The following is a 20,424-nucleotide window of genomic DNA, read 5'->3' as shown; positions in this document are numbered from 1 at the left end:
TTTCGGATACATAGTCCAATCTTTAGACTATTTATCCGAAACGAACAAGTCATGCAACTTAACATTTTTATGCTGCAGATGAGCCGAAGTTCATGGGAACCAGCACTAACGTAACCGTGGTCGAAGGTAGAGACGCGACGCTCTCGTGTCGAGTAGAAAACTTGCACAAATATAAGGTAAATATTTATTCAAGTATCGAACTACAGATAGGCAAAAACACGTCAGTCGGTCGGTTGTTAGATAAATAACAATTCACATTTAGACCTATGTGAGCTAAATAAACGCACACAGGACTTTGTGTACACTTTAATTTTCATGCGATCTAAACCAGTCGATTGGGTAAAGAGTTCCATTTTAAAGCCTTCACTCAAAGAATGCGATGAAGCGTAACAACGCCTCCCAAGTAATTCCGTTACACCGGTGCCCATTTAGGGTGTTAGAGGCAGACTCAGCTTGTCTATTTACGTGTCCCATTACCAAGACTAATAGTTTCCATAATTCATTTCCCGCAGTAATGCGTTTCCATTCAAAGCGGTACACCCTCTCTTAGGAAAGGTTCCTCCTACAGAGAAATCCCCACACTCGTAAATATTAAGCCAAAGTGTTGGCACATTTGTCCCTTAGAAGAGCAATTATGAAGGTAAAGTTACTCCATTTAAGGCAACAGGCTTTGCTAAATGTAGAACCATTGTTCAATGTTCACTGCCAATTCCACTCCATGTTTTATTTCCAAACCCTTGTCGTCAGCAAGTAATCTGAAATCACGTTTCCTTTATTAAAGCCAGATTTTACAGGATCCGATTTAGCTATAAATTGTGCGCAAAAAACCATCTCGTAAATTCAATAGGTCGATCATTTCGTTACCGCTATCAATGGAGCTTTTGATAGGATCTCGGGTTGGGTTCAAAGCGGTGCGATGAAAATTGCTAAGTTGTAATTTTTTGATAAAATCATGTGTATAGTTCAAAATTCAGCCTCCTTATCATATCAAAATGTAAATAATTGTACCGCGGGTGTTTCTGACGCGAATGTCATAAGAAATGCACGTTAAGCCATTTTGGCAACCACTTATCATATTTTCACACCGCAATGAACTCGAGCAATAATTCCGCAGGTCCCAGATTCTGCAAAATATGAATCGCTCGAGCCATAAAACATGCACGGAGCTGAGGAAATTTAGCGAGAAGGTAGCACCGCTTTTGTTGTCGGAATACTTGATTCTGGTCCTGTGCTATTGTGCCTTTGTGCTGGGTGAACAACGCTGAACGCTAATCGTTCACATCTGACAAACATCGACTGAGTAATTAACTTAAAAGGGTGGAATCTATTGAAGTCTTTGAAGATTGCAAAGAGGATATGGCAGGAAGTGGCTCTAATTTACTTGTTAAAAGTTTACTTAGTGATATCTTATCTTGTTGTTCTTCCGCGTAAGTCTAAGAGACTCATTAAAATGAAAACAGAGAGGCTTAAAACAAGCCTGTATAATTTATAAATAATTTTACCTACATACTTATTTTTCCGTCAACAGGTGGCATGGTTACGCGTGGACACCCAAACCATTCTAACCATAGGTCCGCATGTGATAACAAAGAACCATCGGGTGAGCGTGACCCGCGGGGACCCCCAGGCGTGGGCCCTCACTCTCAGAGACGTGCGGCTCTCAGACGGGGGCCACTACATGTGCCAAATTAATACCGAGCCAATGATCACGCAAACGCACCACCTACAAGTTTATGGTATGTAAAATTTATGTTTGAAATACATAATGCATTGACGTTAGTGTTACTAATATCATTGGCTGGCTAAATAAATGTAGGTACTCGTTCAAAGTACAGACAAAATATCTCCAATATTTATGTTGGGGCGATTATAATTAAGATTTTAAACTGTGTCTTTGTCTTACTATTTTAATTTATTTTAATTAAAGTAAGTACATAGGCTGACTGTAAATCAGAATCCAATGATTCGATAGTGAGACTAAAGGTTCCTTCTTGATTATATCTTAATTTACTTCGGTACAATATTCTGTTTATTAATAATGCGATGTGGCTAGATAAAGCTTCCGTTATAACTTCGCTACGTCTATTTTGCTTCGTGATGCGATGGCGAAATTGCATTGTCACCTATGTAAAGGCAGGCAATTTGCTATCTCATTCGTTCTCCACCAGTTCCACCAGACATTACCAGCAGTAGCAGCGAGGTGATGGTGCGGGAAGGAGACAACGTCACTCTACACTGTGCCACCTCTGGCACTCCTCCTCCCACCATCACCTGGAGGAGAGAAGACTCAGCACAAATCCGAGTTGGACTTCAGAATGGTAAATAAAATATTTTGGTTCACAAGCACAAGATGATGGAGATACATTAATAACATAGATAGGCAGTATTAATCGCTATAACAAACTAGCTGACCCGGCGAACTTTGTTCCGCCTTAATGGCAATAAATAAGCAGAATTTTTTTTTATTTCGAACGGGATTAAAAGTATCCTATGTCCTTCTCCTGGCTCTAAACTACCTCCCTGACAATTTTCAGCTAAATCGGTTCAGCCGTTCTTGAGTTATAAGTGGAGTAACTAACACGACTTTCTTCCCAACTATCCCAACTAATATTATAAATGCGAAAGTAACTCTGTCTGTCTGTCTGTCTGTTACGCTTTCCCGCTTAAACCTCGCAACCGATTTTGATGAAATTTGGCATAGAGATAGTTTGAGTCCCGGGAAAGAACATAGGATAGTTTTTATCCCGGTTTTTGAAACAGGGACGCGCGCGATAAAGTTTTTCTGTGACAGACAAAATTCCACGCGGGCGAAGCCGCGGGCGGAAAGCTAGTTTATATATATAGATGATTCTCCGGTCAAAGACTGCAGCATCTGGAAATGTTATTCGTCTTTTATTGGGCATACCTTTACTTACTTTATAAATAGTTCAATAGTCAAAAAACCAGCTGATAAGGGAGAGTCCGCTAATTTGGACCAGTTTTTTTCAATCCCATTTTACACATAGTTTTCTTTTGTTTTTGCTAATGTCCATGGTATATAATAAAAGATACATTATTCAACTTACTATTTCATAAGTATTAATTAACATGATTGTTGTATATTTAGCACAAATCAACAAAGTACGAGTTCAGAGCTTCGGTCCAATTTAGCCAACCGGTTCGATAATTTGTACCACAGGGTTACTAAATTGGATTTTAATAAATTTCAAGCCTATAAAAAAACTAGGGCAAAATATTATACGATACATTCTTAACAAATTAGGAAACGAAAAGGAACAGTAGTAATAACATAGACAATCCATATTGTTTTACACGTTATCACGATTTTGAGTACAAGTTTTGTAATTTCAATTATCGTAACGCACACTTGTACCTAATCTACTTTGCCAGTCTTTTGCTTTCATTTATTGTTAGTCAAACATAACTACGCTATTATAACTTCAAAATATGATTTACTAAAAAAAAATTCAAAATCCTTTGGTAAAGTTCCATACAACTTGATGTGGTACAATTTAGCCGACTAGTATCACCTAGTCGGCTAAATTGTAAAAAATCGGTAAAAAATATAGCTTATAAATACCGAAAAATGTTTCAAATAATTGTAATCCACACTAATTTACGCTTCTAAATAATATATTAGAAACACCCTGTGATTAAATTTAACAAAATTACAAACTAAATATGTATTGTCAAAAGTTACTTGAAAACAATGAAAAAATACTTTTCAAAATAAAACACACGTGTTTGTTGTCACGGCAAAAACCACATGGCCGATATTAATTGATTTTAGTTGAGTATCGCTGAGTGTTGCAATTACAGACATTCAATAAATACTTTACGAAATATGAGGGTGGTACAATTTACCCGGCGGTACAATATACCGAACTCTCCCCTATGAGTTCCCGTTAGCGATACCTGTCTGAGCTTAAAAATATCCTTAAGTCCCAAAGAAAAGTGCCGCACACCCGTGCCAGTGAAAAGTTTCTTTTGTAACTAATTTGTTTTATTCCAACGACAACTTTATCCCTTTGTTCTTAACGTGATCCGAACTGTACCAAAACAAAAAAGTTTAATACTATGTTAGCACACGTATGACAAGGCGCCGAACCCCTTGTAATAAATGGTATTGAATACTGAACTTGAAACACCAAGAGGGCGAATCTCCCTTTTGGAGGGTAAGCAAAAACGTTGCCGGCCTATAATTAAAGTTTCGGGGTATTCTAATAGAGTAGCATATTTATACAAATAAAAACAATTTCAGACACTCTGTTTGGATTTCAACATGGAAGGATATGGGAAGCTGAAATTCGTGAAATCTTACCTGAAAGTTACCTGAATTTTGGCCTTAGGTAATACAAATGTATCGCGTACCTGTTACTACAAATCGTGTCTGAAGTTTCACTTTATCGATACGTTAAAGAAGTAATTTCTTATTTATTTAATGAGCTTAGAAGAACGTCGTATTTTTAACCGACTTCAAAAAAGGAGGAGGTTATATGTTCGACTGTATGTATGTTTTTTTTTCTATGTATGTTCACCGATTACTCCGTCAATTGTGGACCGATTTTCAAAATTCTTTTTTTGTTCGATTCTGAGGTGGTCCCATTGTCACCAAGTCAGGATCTGATGATGGGATCCTAGGGAAATCGAGGGCAACCCTCAAATTTTATAGGCACGTATATCGTATTTCAAAATTTTTCTTAAGTTATTCAAGTATTTGCTCCTGGAAATCATCATCTCATATTGATGAGGTGATGATAGAAGGTACAACTCCTTAATGCTTAGGAGTTGGAGGATAATTCTTTTAATTTTATAGATAACTATAGTTTCTAAATTTATTCAAGTGTTTGCATCAGATAGTCATCATCTCATCATGATGAACTGGTCATGGTAGGTACAACTCCTTAACGCTTAGGAGTGGGAGGATAATTTTTTAAATATTATAGGTACAATAGACCCACAGTTGTATTCTTTCATGTTTTTAAGGTAGGCTGACGGTTTAAGGTCTTTTTAGGTTGCCGATATGATAACCTGTATTTTGTAGGGAATATTATTTTACACTTGACATGAAGAATATAGTCTCAATGTACTGCCTACCTTCAGTGGTAACATCAAGGTTATAATTAGTTAACTAAAAAGCAAGAAATAAGTAAATTTTTATAAAAAAAAAAAAAACCGACTCCAAAAAACAGACACTAAAAAGTAGAAAAATAATTACCTACTAATTACTTATTTATTAGGACGAATTAATATTTATGTTATACCATGATTGATACTTTTGGAGTCGGTGCAAGCAAACTTCACACGTTTCATAATCTTGGCACCGACTCCAGAAGTATCAATCATGGTATAACATAAATATTAATTCGTCCTAATAAATAAGTAATTAGTAGGTAATTATTTTTCTACTTTTTAGTGTTTGTTTTTTGGAGTCGGTTTTATTTTACGTCCTCGATTTCATATAGGGTGATTGCTATAGTAATTGGCCTGTACATAGTTATTGGCCACCTTGGCTAAAATAAAAATAAACAAGCATATGTACGTTATTAAGAGTGGAAAAGAGACACAAATACTTTCTCTGAGCAATACGCTGTCCAATGTAGTATGTCAGAGTAAGAACAGATGGCACTCTAAACAGCAGAAGCTTTCTTTCGACAACGAGTCGTCCGAGTAGCCGCATGCTTGTCAAAATTTTAAGGTAAATATTTATGAATATTGTTCGTAATTTAATTGTTTTTGCTTGTTATAGTAATTTTACTGTTTTTTTTTGTAAAGAGATAAATGGTAGCTTATGTAAATAGATTAAGTTACTTTGTTTTGGAATAAAATAACTTTAAAATTATACCGGCCAATAACTATACCACGTTTCAATTTATTTCAGTTATTGGCCATGGGTGGCCAATAATTAAATTTTACTTTTATTGTATTTTTATTCAAGATTAAGTTAATTTAACCCTTTAATATTTGCTATTAAAATACTAACGTCCTAACCTATTAGGATCAGTAATTAGCCGGGGGGCCAATTACTGACACTTATGCACGGCCAATAACTATTTTTATTGATTTGTGGAGGACTTTCTACGGATTCCCCAAGAGCCAACTCGAAAAGGGAAGAGAAATATATCGCGATTACCGTTTCACATATCAGGCCAGAATTATCAGAGGATTCTGGAAGAAAAAGCTTAAGAAAAAGAAATCCTCAAGAAAGAAAAAAGGGAACGGAAATTGAAAGAGAACAAAAAAGAGAGGACAGAAAACGGAAAGCCGAAGAAAAGAAAACTGCTAAAATAAAAAAAGTAAGAATAATGTATCTGTATCAAAACAATAATAAATCTGTAATATTTGCAAAAAGCTCATAAAAAATAGACTTTTAGTATGCTCTGAATGTCACCGTGTCTTTCATAAATCTTGTGCAACAGCATATTACTGAAGAAGAAGGAGACAGTTATCTTTGTCACAATTGTTACAATGTTACTGAATGTACTGACGATGATGAGATAGATGAAGAAATCGATAAGAGTGATACTGATGACGAATTCTTAGCTAATCTTAAGGAAAGACAAAATGAGTTAGGATTACAAAGTGTGAAGTTTCAGTGATTTTTATGGGTTTTTTCGGTGGCTAATAACTGTACTTCTAGGAGCCAATTACTGTGTTTTTGGGGCCAATAGCTAAATTTAATGTGATCTCTGATATTTTTAAAATTATTATTGTAATTCTTATCGTATAACACCAAATAGGTACTAGCTTAAATAGCAGCAATATTGTTTTCTCATAATAAAATATAAAAAGTAAACAAAAGTCGAGTTTTTGTTACATTTTACACAAGTTAACTTACACAACGCTCTTAAAGGGCCAATAACTGTAGCAATCACCCTAGGTATATATTAGGGTGGAGCGAAAATTTTTTTTTCAGATAACTGTAATGTAATAGTCAAAATTTTGTGCCTTTAGGGCTTAAATGAAGTCATGCAAAATATAAATCAATTCGGTTTAGAGTAACTGCCTCCGCATCGACACTGAATTTATAAAAAAAGTTGGTTTTAGACCTCACTTAGGCGCCACATATCTGTGCAATATTTAAATAAAAATACTATTTTTTTTATCACAAATCGTTTACTGATATGCTATATTTTCAATGTAAAATACACAAAAAAAGCCAGGCTTTGGGTTTATAATTTTAATAAGGGCAGTGAGGGAGCGCGAGAAGATAATTTTTCTGGCCCTTTTCGCGACTCGCGTCTTTGTCAGATAGTCTACTGGAAAAGCTCTGGAAACATGTGAGAAACTGCCTATCTATAAATTTGAACAAATTGAAGGACAAATGTGATCAGAAATGGCCAATTATCTGAGTACTGATCAGCAGAACTTGCATAAAATTGCTTCGGCGGTAATTAGGCGTATTTTCACAAAATCTCGCAATAATTTCTCCTGGTGAATTGTAACATGCCCGTTAGATCACACGAGCGTACCGAATACTACGTTTGTATTGTAGGAACTTAAAATCCAATAGAAATTTTGATACCTCTGGCTACTATTGTGGTTAAAGTCTATGCTTCGTCCTGGTTTTTGATTAAGAACAAAACCATCATGCAAAGATGGCACCCGTCATCTGTTTAAAATAATTATGGCCTCGAGAGTTCTGCCAGATACCCTATGAAAGATTAAAGAACTAGTTACCCGGAGAAAAAGCTATTACGAGTATCCTGATAGCAGTCTTCTTACGATGTCAGAGAGCTGGCCGCTCGTCGCATACTAAAGTCACACAGTACGAGTTACCCTTCAATACCTAGAATTTTTTAAATACCAGTGATACACTTTAATGCTATTTTATATATTGATTTATTTTACTTAACCGAACAGGCGCTTTTGAGATATTTATTTGACTAAGAAATTCAGCACATTGTCAAATCTGGTGGTGAGAGCAAACCTTTGTTTTAACGCTTCTCTACCTCACTCAAGCTGTTGAGGGACCTGTGAAGATTACGATCAAAGATTCTATTTCTCACTGCATCCAGAAAGTCACTAATAAGGTGCAATAAAAGTCAAGTTGGAATCGCGAAACGTGATGCCTAAATTTTGATTAAAAAAGGATTTTCAGGCATAATAATTAAAGTAATTTATCTAATTCTTGTATGTATTTCTTGTTATATTACCTTAGTAAATATCTAATCTATAAATTATCTGTTATTTAATACCTTCTTACTAATAAATAGAGCGCAATATTTCACCTTAGACGACTTTCAACTTTAAATAAAATTTTAAAATTTTGAAGTCACTGCGGAGGCAGAAGATATTCATTAAATGGGATAAAAAATTACAGTTATTTATACTTTCATATAAGGCACAAATCCCCCCCTATTAGAACTTCGAAACTAAAAAAAAAATTTTTCCCATACAACCGTGCTCCACCCTAGTATATATCCTATCCCAAGAGTCGCGTTGTCTGCATTTTGTTTGGTTTGTGTTTTGTTCCTATAGCTAATTTAATAATGAGGCGAGGTGACATACCAATATGTTTTTAGTGAGCAAATGGAGCGGTGTTTGGTTGAATATGACCGACGTCCGCCCTGAACTGAACGGGGCCTTTCTATGTATCGCCACCAATGGCGTGCCGCCGTCCGTTAGCAAGAGGATACTGCTGCACGTCCTATGTAAGTGCACTTCTTACTATAGTTTGTTACTACTCCATTGGTTGTGTTTTTTATGGCGGTCAAGCTGTATAAGTATCCTGGCTACACAGGAGTTGCAGCGGTGGGAACGAGAGTTGGGAATAGCCCCGTATAGTTTGTTACTAATTTACATCCTTTCTAAACTGTTCTGGACCTATTTATGTCCCTATCACACTACACACCAAGAACATGACTAGCGTTATCTGTATTTAATACGGCTTAACTCTGTATTACCATGAATGGCGTGATACTTTTCTTGAAAGGGCTATGAGGACATCGATGTGATTAATCGATATGTTTTTAAAACATTGATAATATGGTCATTAGTAAAGTTCCTTGTTTTCTGTTTACTTCATTATTTAAACAGATACTTACAACACAATGCATCTAGAAAAAAAATTTAATTAGAATAATGTGTTTATCAACGATCCTTGCTTTTATCACAAGTGTCACAAGAGTAGCACAACATTACATTATTCCTATGAAAACGGAGCGAAGCTCTACAAAGTTGCTAAGCCTTGTGTCATGCACTTTACGACGTATAAAGTCTAAAAAAAGAGTAACATCAGACTGTATATGTACTTGTATACTACTCTATACTACAATTAACCAACAAATATTCATTTTCACATGTGAGTAGGTTACCTTAAATTCGACACCATTATAGATACTTAAGTACTCTTCAATGACAAAACAATATGAAACCCGCTTGTTTTCAAACAAAAACGGAACAAAGAAAAAGGGACCGAAAAAGAGCTTTGCTAAGCCTCTGGGTACACGTGACTACTTATATGTATTTTTTCTCTCTCTTTATGTGTTTGGGAACATTATTTGTTAATCCGTACTTTCACATTCATTACACACAATTTCAAGGGCATCTTTACCGACTAAACTCAGTCCTTACTCCATTTATAAACAGATTCAACCCGAAGAATTTCAAATCAAAAATAATATTCGCGCGAACCACGAGTATAACCCAAGTTTCCCTTTTTGTCGCTAGAGACCCACTTAGGTCTAAATAGTCGAACAGAACATTTTGGCTATGTGCTTACGATACATACCAAATTAGGGTTTAGACCCAAGTCTCTTACCCAGTCTGTGAACTAATGAATATTTCATTTCCCAGGTAAACCGTCCGTTCGGGCCACACACAAGATGATCGGTGGCTACCTTGGGGATCCTGTAGTTTTACGCTGCACGATGGAATCGAATCCTCCGCCCGCGGTCTTCTGGACACATATTGATGGCAAAAGACTTCAAAACGGTAGGTGAGATATTGTAATCCTTGTCCCCTGAGACTCGGAGGAAAAATACTCATACCTCATCGCTCTTATACTTTGGCACCTCTGACAAAAAATAAAAAATCTTTACACTTTCCCAGAGGGTTCTATTTTCACTTGTAAAGTTTCGTTTCGAACGAATCCGCCACAGCGATCTGTAAGAGCTTTTTTGTATAGTACCTACTTAGGTATTGTTTATATTTTTGTTTGATAGCTACCTAGCTATAATATAATAAGGCATAGAATCGAGATTGAGGTGGGTACCTCAATCTATGCCTTATTTTTTCTTCGGTAACAAACTTGAAGGTTTTCTTTAATCACGTTCATGATTGTGAGTTTATGAAGCCAGTTATTAGTTAGATCATTTTCTTTTCGAAAAACACCAAATGTATTTCTTCTATTCTTCGTTATAATTATTATAAATCCCTTTAAAATCAGAATAGATAAATAACTAAGATGCAAAATAGCGACATCATTTACCTACTGAAAGAAAATTTTACTCATGACAGATTGACTTACTTACCTAATTCAATGTAAAAAATTGTGTGCTAAATATAAACTACACCTCGGAAATCTCATCTCCATCACATATTGGTGCTACTACCGAGTGAAATGGTAGACCTAAAGCCTCTACCAATATAATATCGACGGTAAGCGTGTCTTTATAAGAAAAGATGGAGGCTGTGGGTGGGTATTAATGTGTAGAAAGAAATGTATGTCGCTTACGCAGGAAATATTTGATCTCTATTCCTTCAAAGGTATTATGGATAAATAAAATGTGTTTACATGTGGGTGATATTAAAAGGAAACCAACTTTTTACGTAGGTAGTACCTACCTACATGATGTATTTTTTGCACACTTTTCATCTTTCATTCTTATTACTTATTATCTAAGATTTTTTATATCTGAAACCATTAAAATGGACGAGTGAACTTTCAGATAAGTAATCAGATAGGTGTACCTAATGCCAACGAACTGCTTATTCCATTCCAAGTATATTCACGAATATACGTGGTGAGCAATGTAAATTAAGTTCAATGATTGGGTAGGTATACCTACTTCTAAGAAATCTTTTGATACGCTTGCCTATACTAAAATCACTAAAATGCAAAACTTTCAAGGTTCACAAAATACAGATGAACCTTTCTAGTGAAAGTCAAATTAAAGGCTTTATGTTGTTAACTAATCAGAGGGCCTAGTGTGAGATTTTTTCAAACGCGCTCACGCGCGTCAAAAAATGTCATTAAATGTATGACGGATTGTACAGCGCCCCTAACGGGAAACTTTCAAAAACTAAAATTTTCATACATTTTATAAACGCGCTCACTAGTGAATGCGTTTGATGTAATTCTTATTTATTTGAATATATTTGAAGTATTTCTTACTTAGGGCTAGTTTCACCAGTTTCTGATAAAGTCAGATAGACTTATCACGCTATTAAGATGGTCGCGGGAAGCACCTGGATGCGGGTAGCGGAGGACTGGTCGTTGTGGAAATTTTTTGGAGAGGCCTTTGTCCAGCTGTGACGTCTTTTGGTAATAACGATATAACGCTACTTAAAAAATAAAGGTTGTTGTTAATTACTGGAGATTATTATTCTCGTTTTCCCCATCAATTCCTAATTTTTATGTGACCCCTATGGCAACACAACAGGAATTTTGTTTTCATAGGGGTCAATTAAAAATTAAGGATTGATGGTGAAAACTTGCATAATTCTATCAAAAGATTCTGTCAAAAGATCCCAATAGGCTATCAGGGAGTTTATCAATAGCTGGAAACATTCCATAGTTACAAATAACCCCGTATAATAGGTACAAAGTACCAGGCAAGCATGACGTCGCAAGGATACAAGCACACTGCAGCGCTGCGGATATGGAACGTGTCTCGGGAGGACATCGGGGCCTACCACTGCAATGCTGACAACCCGCTCGGCAGCGCTAGAGACGACATCACACTTTACAGTAAGTTTTATTCATCATCATCATGATCATCATCATCAGGTCATTCTCTCTAATTTACCAGAGGCTTGACCTGCACTCCCCCGCGCTGGCCAGATAGCTAATTGCCTCTCAGTCGCCCTTTACGACATCCAAGGTCTCTATCATAAGTAATCATAAGCTGATCTTTTTCTACACACTGACAGGTTGAATCACATTTGAAGATAGTGGCAGTACCTAGTAGCGAATGAGTTATTTTATTTTATTTTATTTATTTGGTTCACCAACAGTTAATTACACCAATACAATTGTATAAATCTTGACAAGAATAGGTACATGTTCAATGTATTAACTAATTACAGGCAAACACAGCATGCATTTAACGTAAAGACTAATATTATATATTTGTTTGTAAATAAATATGATAAAGATAAACTGAACAGTCACTGAGCTGCTTCGGTAATTTTACCAAGTACCTTTTCACCTTTCAATACAAAAATCTACTCAAACGAGGTCTATGGATGGAAGATTTGGTTTTTTGTGTTAGACGGCAATATTAATAATTTACGAGTAGGTACTTATAAGATTTCCAAATGCTATTAGCGAGGATTACTTACTATACCTACTTGTATTAATGAAGTATGTAATGTCACATAATATTATGAGTATTTCTGAGAGTCGAATCTGCTACGCTAATATTGTTTATCGCGCTCTTCTATCCAATTTATAGTTACCATTGACTTATTATAACTCCACTTATGTAATTTATGAAATAGCCTTTACATGTTGGCTTGAAATATGGAAAGCTAATTTTAAACTCGTAGTCTTCATAATTAGGGTTCAATTAAATGGCCATTTACTATCCAATAAAATTATTTCAGAAAATATTAAGTAAGTATAGACCTAAAATGTAATCAGAATTTACTTCATTAACTAGATTTTGCATATTTCATGAGTAGCGTTTTCAAATATTGATATAGGCTCATTTTATGAACTTTTATTTTAAGTTTTGTTTTAAATACAATGTTATTCAGAGCTCTTAAAGTTTTCTTCAGTGATGTTATATTAACATCTTTTATTGTACTCCTAGCAAATGGCTCACGGAGTCACGGAGCTAAAAGTATGACGTATTAGTTTCTACGAAATATTATTATGGTTGGCGCTGCTGTGAACATCAGTATAATAAACAAAGTTGAGAGCGCCTGATACACGAGCTGTCGTCCATATTCAATTTAGCATGCACTTATATTCTGAGCATAATTTCCAGTATCCTGGTAATAATATTACTCAGAAATTAGTATTGAAGTGTGTCTAGATAATTGTTCTTAGTTTTCTTATACGATATTAACTCTTTAATTTAGGTAGTACAATCGTCCGCACAATTACTTTCTTATTATTTTATGAGCCATCATAACGTTCAAAATCCATTATGAAAATTCGCTATGTACCTAGTTGATTTATGTAGTGATTGTACTATTATGCTTACTTCATGTAAAATATAGGTATCTTTCGTATTTCACAGTAAAATTATTCTCGGCAGTATCAACTATCACTTCCTCAAACTATACGAATTCAGTATAGTCCAGTCAATAAAGCATTATAGATGGAAAACTGTAGAACACAATTTCTGACTTCAGGACTTTATTTAGACTAGTTAGGAGGTGAACATAGCAAAAGTCCCCGCCCTTAGCCCTTGAGCCGGCGGGGAGAGGGGGGTTTAAAGGTGCCACTTTTCGGTTTTTCGCTTAATCCTTGGAAACTATGCGTCCTAGTGACATGACTACTTTGGACCAAAAAAAGCATATTCAATTTGCTACAGATGAGATAGACAAGTTTTTCTATTTATTGTATAGTTTTCGCGGCATCTGCTCTAGAAGGTCTGTAATATTGGAAATTTTATTTTTGTCTTACATGTTCCCATCAGGAGAAAATCGACTAAATCAACACTGAGCAATCATTCTAGACATGCGGGAGCATGTTAAGCCTAGTTCCAGCGAGGGGACTACACCGTGCGTATATTTAAACGAATCACTTTGAGCCACTTTTGAGTCCTCATCACTCAAAAACTACTGTGCATTAACACTTCAAATTTGGCTCATGTGTTGAGACTTACAAGATATACATCAGTTTCAAATTTCATAAATCTGCCTCAAACGGTTCTTTAGATATTGACGTCCAAAAATCTACATGTCTGACCTATAGACCAAATTCTAACCACTTCCAGATGACCTCGAAGGTTCAAATTTGCCATCCAGAAAGGTAGTTATGTAAATACAAAGGAACAAATAAAAAACCAGTAAATTTTAACATTTCACATGTGATAGATAGATAGTAGTGCTCTAAATATCGATTTTTGAACGTCAATACCTAAATAACCGTTTGAGGTATATTTATGAAATTTGAAGCTGATGTACATCTTGCAAGTCTCAATACATGAGCCAAATTTGAAGTGTTAATGCACAGTAGTTTTTGAATGATGAGGAGTCAAAAGTGGCTCTAATTGGTTCGTCTAAATATACGCACGGTGCAGTCCCCTCCATGGAACTAGGCTTAACATGCTCCCGCATGTCTATAGTGTTTGCTCAATGTTGATTTAGTCGATTTTCTCCTGAAAGGAACATGTAAGACAACAATAAAATTTCCAATTTTACAGACCTTCTAGAGCAGATGCCGCGAAAACTATACAAGATATAGAAAAACTTGACTGTCTCACCTGTAGCAAATTGAATAAGCTTTTTTTGGTTCATAGTAGTCATGTCACTAGGACGCATAGTTTCCGAGGATTAAGCGAAAAACCAAAAAGTGGTACCTTTAAACCCCCCTCTCCCCGCCGGCTCAAGGGCTAAGGGCGGGGACTTTTGCTATGTTCACCACCTAACTAGGCTAAATAAAGTCCCGAGGTCAGAAATTGTGTTCCATGGATTTCTCTCTACACCGTCGTTAAGGCATTCATTGACTGGACTAGTAAGCGAATTACTGACTATGAAATTTAAGCTCATCTCATTATAATTAAAATTCATTCCTTTTTAGCTCCAGTCTATAACGGAAAATGCTCCATCCATTTCCCGTCACGGAACAAAATTAATTCTCTTAAAAATTAGCCCGACAGCTTTTACTAAAATAATATATCCAATTAATAGTTACTTTTGTGAAGCCTCAATGTAACCTTGTTGGTGTTCAAATAAATAAATAAATAAATAAATTGTGGTTTAATTAATTAAGGTGTTGGGTCCACGGAGCTACTAACAATGTTAATTAAAAGCATTTCCTCTTCGGTTGCGAATAGAAAATATTGTTAGGAGCCTGTTGTTACTCGCATCTTAATCGACCATACTTATTTATTTTAATTAAAGGCTCATTATCTCTTATTTACAAATGGTAATTACCTACTAAATTACCTTACATCAACGTAGTACTATCAGGCCTGTTCATCTCCGCGAGTTTACATCGAAAACAAAACACGCACGATGGCCCACCTACAGGATACTATTCGACAAGGCCTCACATACGAGCGAACATTGACTCACGCACGCGTATTCTTGTGTATGATGGAAGAAAATAAAGAAAATGGTGTACTAAATACTGTGCAGTATTTAACTGCCTAAATAATAATAAAAACACAGAATGTACTTTTTTAAGTTGCCTCAAGACACTGAGAGGTAAATAAGTAGTTAATATTATTCATGATAATTCATGCTAAATCATGTATTTCCTCCGCCATATTCCGCAGTTTGGCACCTCACGTCACATCATTTTACCGAAGTCAGCCCTATAGCTTCGGCGCAGTGCCGATCACCGACGTTTGTCAACAACATGGTGCTTGACTCTTGAGACAGGCTAAATTACACCATATTGTTAATGACATTGAGCATACATTTTTTTAAATACCTTCGCGAAGTAAAACTTCTGTACGTAGTACTTATTATTATTCTGTGGTACTATAAACAATACACACATTAAGCTTAACGCTGTAGCATTTTAAGTGGTTCTAATTGGGGCTAATTTGCAAAAAAAAATATAGTCTGATGTGCTGTTGACTGTATACCTAGACCTACTCAAGTAGTAGACATACTCAATATTCGTATAACAAAAGGAATTCCTTAACCTCCTTTGTGTTACCGAACCAAACAATCATAAGGCCTTCAATCTACGAGTAAATAGCCTTCTGGACAAGATTACCTGACACCTGGATCTGATTGTTACCAAGAACACATTTTTTAACAAAACATAAATATCTTCACATATCCCAAGTACACTCAATATGTAGGTACATATTGCAAGACAGCAAACGCGTGTGTTAAAATACTCGTAAATGTGACGAAAAAAACTAAACTTTAAAGCTGGGTTGCACTGTCTTACTTTAACTTTAACAAACGTCAGAAATCTGTCAAACTCTATACAAAACACACCGATTATCGTATAGTTACTGTTAAAGTTAGGTGGTGTAACTCAGCCTAAGATCATTATTACCTCAAAAGTAAAAAACGGAACCTTTATTTTGTAATAAGACACTAAGGCTGAGTTGCACCACCTTATTTTAACCGTTACAATTACAATAACCGGTGCTTTTTGTATGGAGTTTGACAGATTTTTGATGTTTGTCAAAGTTAAAGTAAGATGGTGCAACTCACCCTAATTGTACATTCTCATTTTAGCCCTTGTTACGACGACTTCGACAACCACAACGATAGCGACGGAGCCCACGACGAGTGAAACGACAGTCGCCACAACGCTGCCATGTAAGTAGTGTGACAAACATTCACAGTTTCATTGTAATATTTTGCTAACGATGTAATTTCATGGTGTACCTATGCTGTTATGTTTCTTTTTGAAGTTGAGTTGGTAGTAACTAGTTACTTTTGATACGTAATACTTACCTAATTATATTAATTATAAGCATCATGCGACGCTTTAATGTAATGTGTTCACTAATACTTTTTAGCCATACATACAAATTTTATTTAAAACTATTTTAAATTAAACGAACATTCACAAGTAGGATTGCACTTGTTCTTTTTAGTTGAAATCGTTCCAGCTAGGTATCTTCTTCTTTTTACATTTATTTGGAAGCATCGGTGCTATTCGAGTGAACACTGATTTTATTTAATTAGGTACTTTTTGCCTTTCGCCTTAACTCTTCTAAGCTTTTAGATATTTTCTTAACCTTGGGAAAACATTTGGTCAGTAATATTTTTCCTTGGGAATCAGAAAATATATTATTTTGGTACGAAGGCCCATCAACGCTAATACAATGAAACATTGATTGTGAATACGAATTGCTCATACACACAATATCTCGTATTTACGTGCTTACGAATAAAATGAATATCCAATAAGCCTTTGTGTGTAGCGGTTAGATCAAAGCTCGTTGCGAAATAACGTTGAAAACTCGATTTAGACAGATTTCTGAATTAACAATTATTGAGTGCAGATTCAAATTAAATTGTGATTGAAAATTCTTACTCTAATTCTTTATTTAGTAATGATAATGTTGCGCCCTTTTTAGGGTACTTGCACCCGTCCCAAATATAGCTCGCCCTACCACCATTTCTGTGAAGTACCTACTTAAGTACCTAGCTAGCGCTAAGAAGTGGTGAAAGAAACTCAGTCACCTTTGCGCTTCGTTATTATAACATTTATTCAATTTTAGAAATAATTTTTCTTGTGTATTTATAATCTCTGTATAAAAAATAATTATAATATAATACGAGTATAACTGGCACAAGTACCTACCATTATGATAGGTATTTATCGTTAAAACAATTTTACAATTTAGATAGCGACTGAAACGCTACGAGTACTACGAACGCTGTAGCATTACAGCTACGAAATTTTCGTAGCTAATGCCATGCTTCGTAGCGTTCGTAGTTTCACCGTAGACGTAAATGTTCATGAAAAGTTACATTGCAAAGTGCGAGTAATTAAATTGTGAAATATCATTTATACCTAGATACTGTAGGTTAAAACAAATATTTTGTTCTCTAGACGTGGAGCTAGAGCTAAATGAAGAAGAGCCGGAGCCATTCTCGGATGACGTCGTGGTGGTACTCAGCCAACAACAAATGCAGAATTTGGGTATGACGAAGAATTTACCTATTAGGGACTACACCTTCATTCTAAGCGTTCAGATTAACGATTTTTTTTTTGTAATCCAAAAAGGTTATCCTTCCACATTTTTACAAAAAACTTTTTCAAATCTACAATGAATTGAACAAAATTTGTTTCATTCATAATATAACTTGTGAAAATGGTAACGCAATCCAAATCTAACAATTCTGGCCCTCATTCTATATTTTCCCCGCGTTTTTCCTCGTTCCCAACCCTTTGCCATGTTTCTTTGATTAAATTTTGTCTATTACCTACACCTATTATTTTCTTATATTTTTCCTTTACTTTTAAATATTGCAAGCGATATTTTTATTTCTTCTTAGATAACTGATTTCAACAGCAGTTATAATTTTGTTACTAAATATATCGTAGAAAACGCCGAGAATTTTCTAGTGAATTTTAAGACACTTAAGTCTATAGAAGTAGTTTTCTTTTGCTCACAGATGTTTATAGTCTCTAAAATGTTCCTTGGCAACTCGCCAAAATCTTAAAAGGCGATGAAAGTTGTAATAGAATTTTTGTAAGATCGTAATTAAATCGCTTTTACAGATCTTTCACCGAGTTCGTGACCAGAGAGCGGAGACCACTGGTCCATGTGGTCTGCCGGGCATCGAACCTCGTCTTCAGTGCTCTGCGTTTGCTTTGTTACGGCTTTCCAAAGTCTGTGAAGTGCAAAAACTATGAACACGCTGTATATTCATCATTATGGATATTTTGTTACAATTTTTTAACAAACTCAGTGGCCAAAGAATAGACCGTCATTAAAATTGTAATTAAATAAATTGTTGCTAGAACGTCATTGCTTTTTATTTCAAAATATTTTTTCGCACAAACTCAAGTAGAACAATGTGGTAATTACTCAACACGAATAAGTAGTTTCTGATTGCGTATAGGTATGTCTTTTGTTTCAGCGACGTATTGATGAATCAATTAGCACTCCCTAAAGTCAAATTACCGAAAGTTTGTACAAGTTGTTAGAGAATAGATGGCACGAATAATTAAACTTCATTAATTGAATATTAGAGTGTACTACTGTACTATACATTTGAGTATACACGAGTATCATGTATATAGGAATTGAACTTTCAGTAAGTATAAGTATGTATTTTAGTATAAAACTTTACACAAATTGCTTTCTTAGTAAAGACAGGCCTGTTCATCTCCGCGAGTTTACATCGAAACCAAAACACGCACGATGGCCCACCTACAGGATACTATTCGACAAGGCCCCACATACGAGCGAACATTGACTCACGCACGCGTATTCTTATGTATGATGGAAGAAAATAAAGAAAATGGTGTACTAAATACTGTGCAGTATTTAACTGCCTAAATAATAATAAAAACACAGAATGTACTTTTTTAAGTTGCCTCAAGACACTGAGAGGTCAATAAGTAGTTAATATTATTCATGATAATTCATGCTAAATCATGTATTTCCTCCGCCATTTTCCGCAGTTGGGCACCTCACGTCACATCATTTTACCGAAGTCAGCCCTATAGCTTCGGCGCAGTGCCGATCACTGACGTTTGTCAACAAAATGGTGCTTGACTCTTCAGACAGGCTAAATTACACCATATTGTTAATGACATTGAGCATACATTTTTTAAATACCTTTGGGAAGTAAAACTTCTGTACGTAGTACTATTATTATTATTCTGTGGTAAAGATAAGGTAAATTGTTTTTACACACAAATTGACAGTCACGAGTTGATCTTTTAAAATCTTCGAATACGTTCTATAGTATAATATAAACCTTAAAAAAAAAATCTTATTCACCATTAGTTTTTAGGGTTCCGTACCTCATAAGGAAAAAACGGAACCCTTATAGGATCACTTTGTTGTCCGTCCGTCCGTCTGTCAAGACCCTTTATCTCAAGAACGCGTGAACGTATCAAGCTGAAATTCACATGAAATACTCAGGTCTATTGTCCCTTTAAGCTGTGAAAATATCAAACTTCTAAGCCAAGCCAATCAAAAGATACAGCCGATTATGTCGATATTTTCAACAAATTTTCGACACTCGCAAAGGAATCAAAACCTACAGGATACTTCCCGTAAACTCAGAATCTTGAAATTTGGCATAAAGCATTGTCATATAATGCAAATATAGGGAAAATTGCGAAAATTTCATTTTTTTAGTTATATAATATAATAAAAATATTTTAATAAAATGAAACTTACTACCTTATTTCTCACGAACGAATAAAGGTATCAAATTGAAATTTATACCAAATACCTAGATCTATTGTCCCTTTAAGAAGTAAAAAAATCAAACTTCTAAGTTAACGCGATCAAAAGATACAGCAGTTTATACCGACACCTTAGACGAATTTCCGTCACACGCTAGGGAATCAAAACCTACAAGGTACTTCCTGTGAACTCAGAATCTTGAAATTCGGCACGAAGCAACGTTATATAGTAC

The 20,424-nt window shown here is 35.3% G+C and overlaps 1 protein-coding gene across 1 annotated transcript; it reads left to right on the top strand.

Annotated features, from left to right (window-relative positions):
• The first annotated feature begins 634 nt into the window (after positions 1-634).
• LOC135074177 (lachesin-like) lies at positions 635-18,773 on the top strand. The gene is made up of 9 exons (XM_063968480.1): positions 635-640; positions 1,529-1,736; positions 2,169-2,318; positions 8,526-8,654; positions 9,799-9,936; positions 11,765-11,914; positions 16,546-16,629; positions 17,876-17,965; positions 18,548-18,773. Exons 1-9 carry the CDS (start codon positions 635-637, stop codon positions 18,565-18,567), a joined length of 975 nt encoding a protein of 324 aa, XP_063824550.1. The 3' UTR covers positions 18,568-18,773.
• Positions 18,774-20,424: the final 1,651 nt, after the last annotated feature.

Source organism: Ostrinia nubilalis, chromosome 8, assembly GCF_963855985.1.
Source record: "Ostrinia nubilalis chromosome 8, ilOstNubi1.1, whole genome shotgun sequence".
Taxonomy (NCBI): Eukaryota; Metazoa; Arthropoda; class Insecta; order Lepidoptera; family Crambidae; genus Ostrinia; species Ostrinia nubilalis.
Note: the sequence above shows the minus strand (reverse complement) of the source record. Positions and strands in the feature narration are given on the sequence as shown.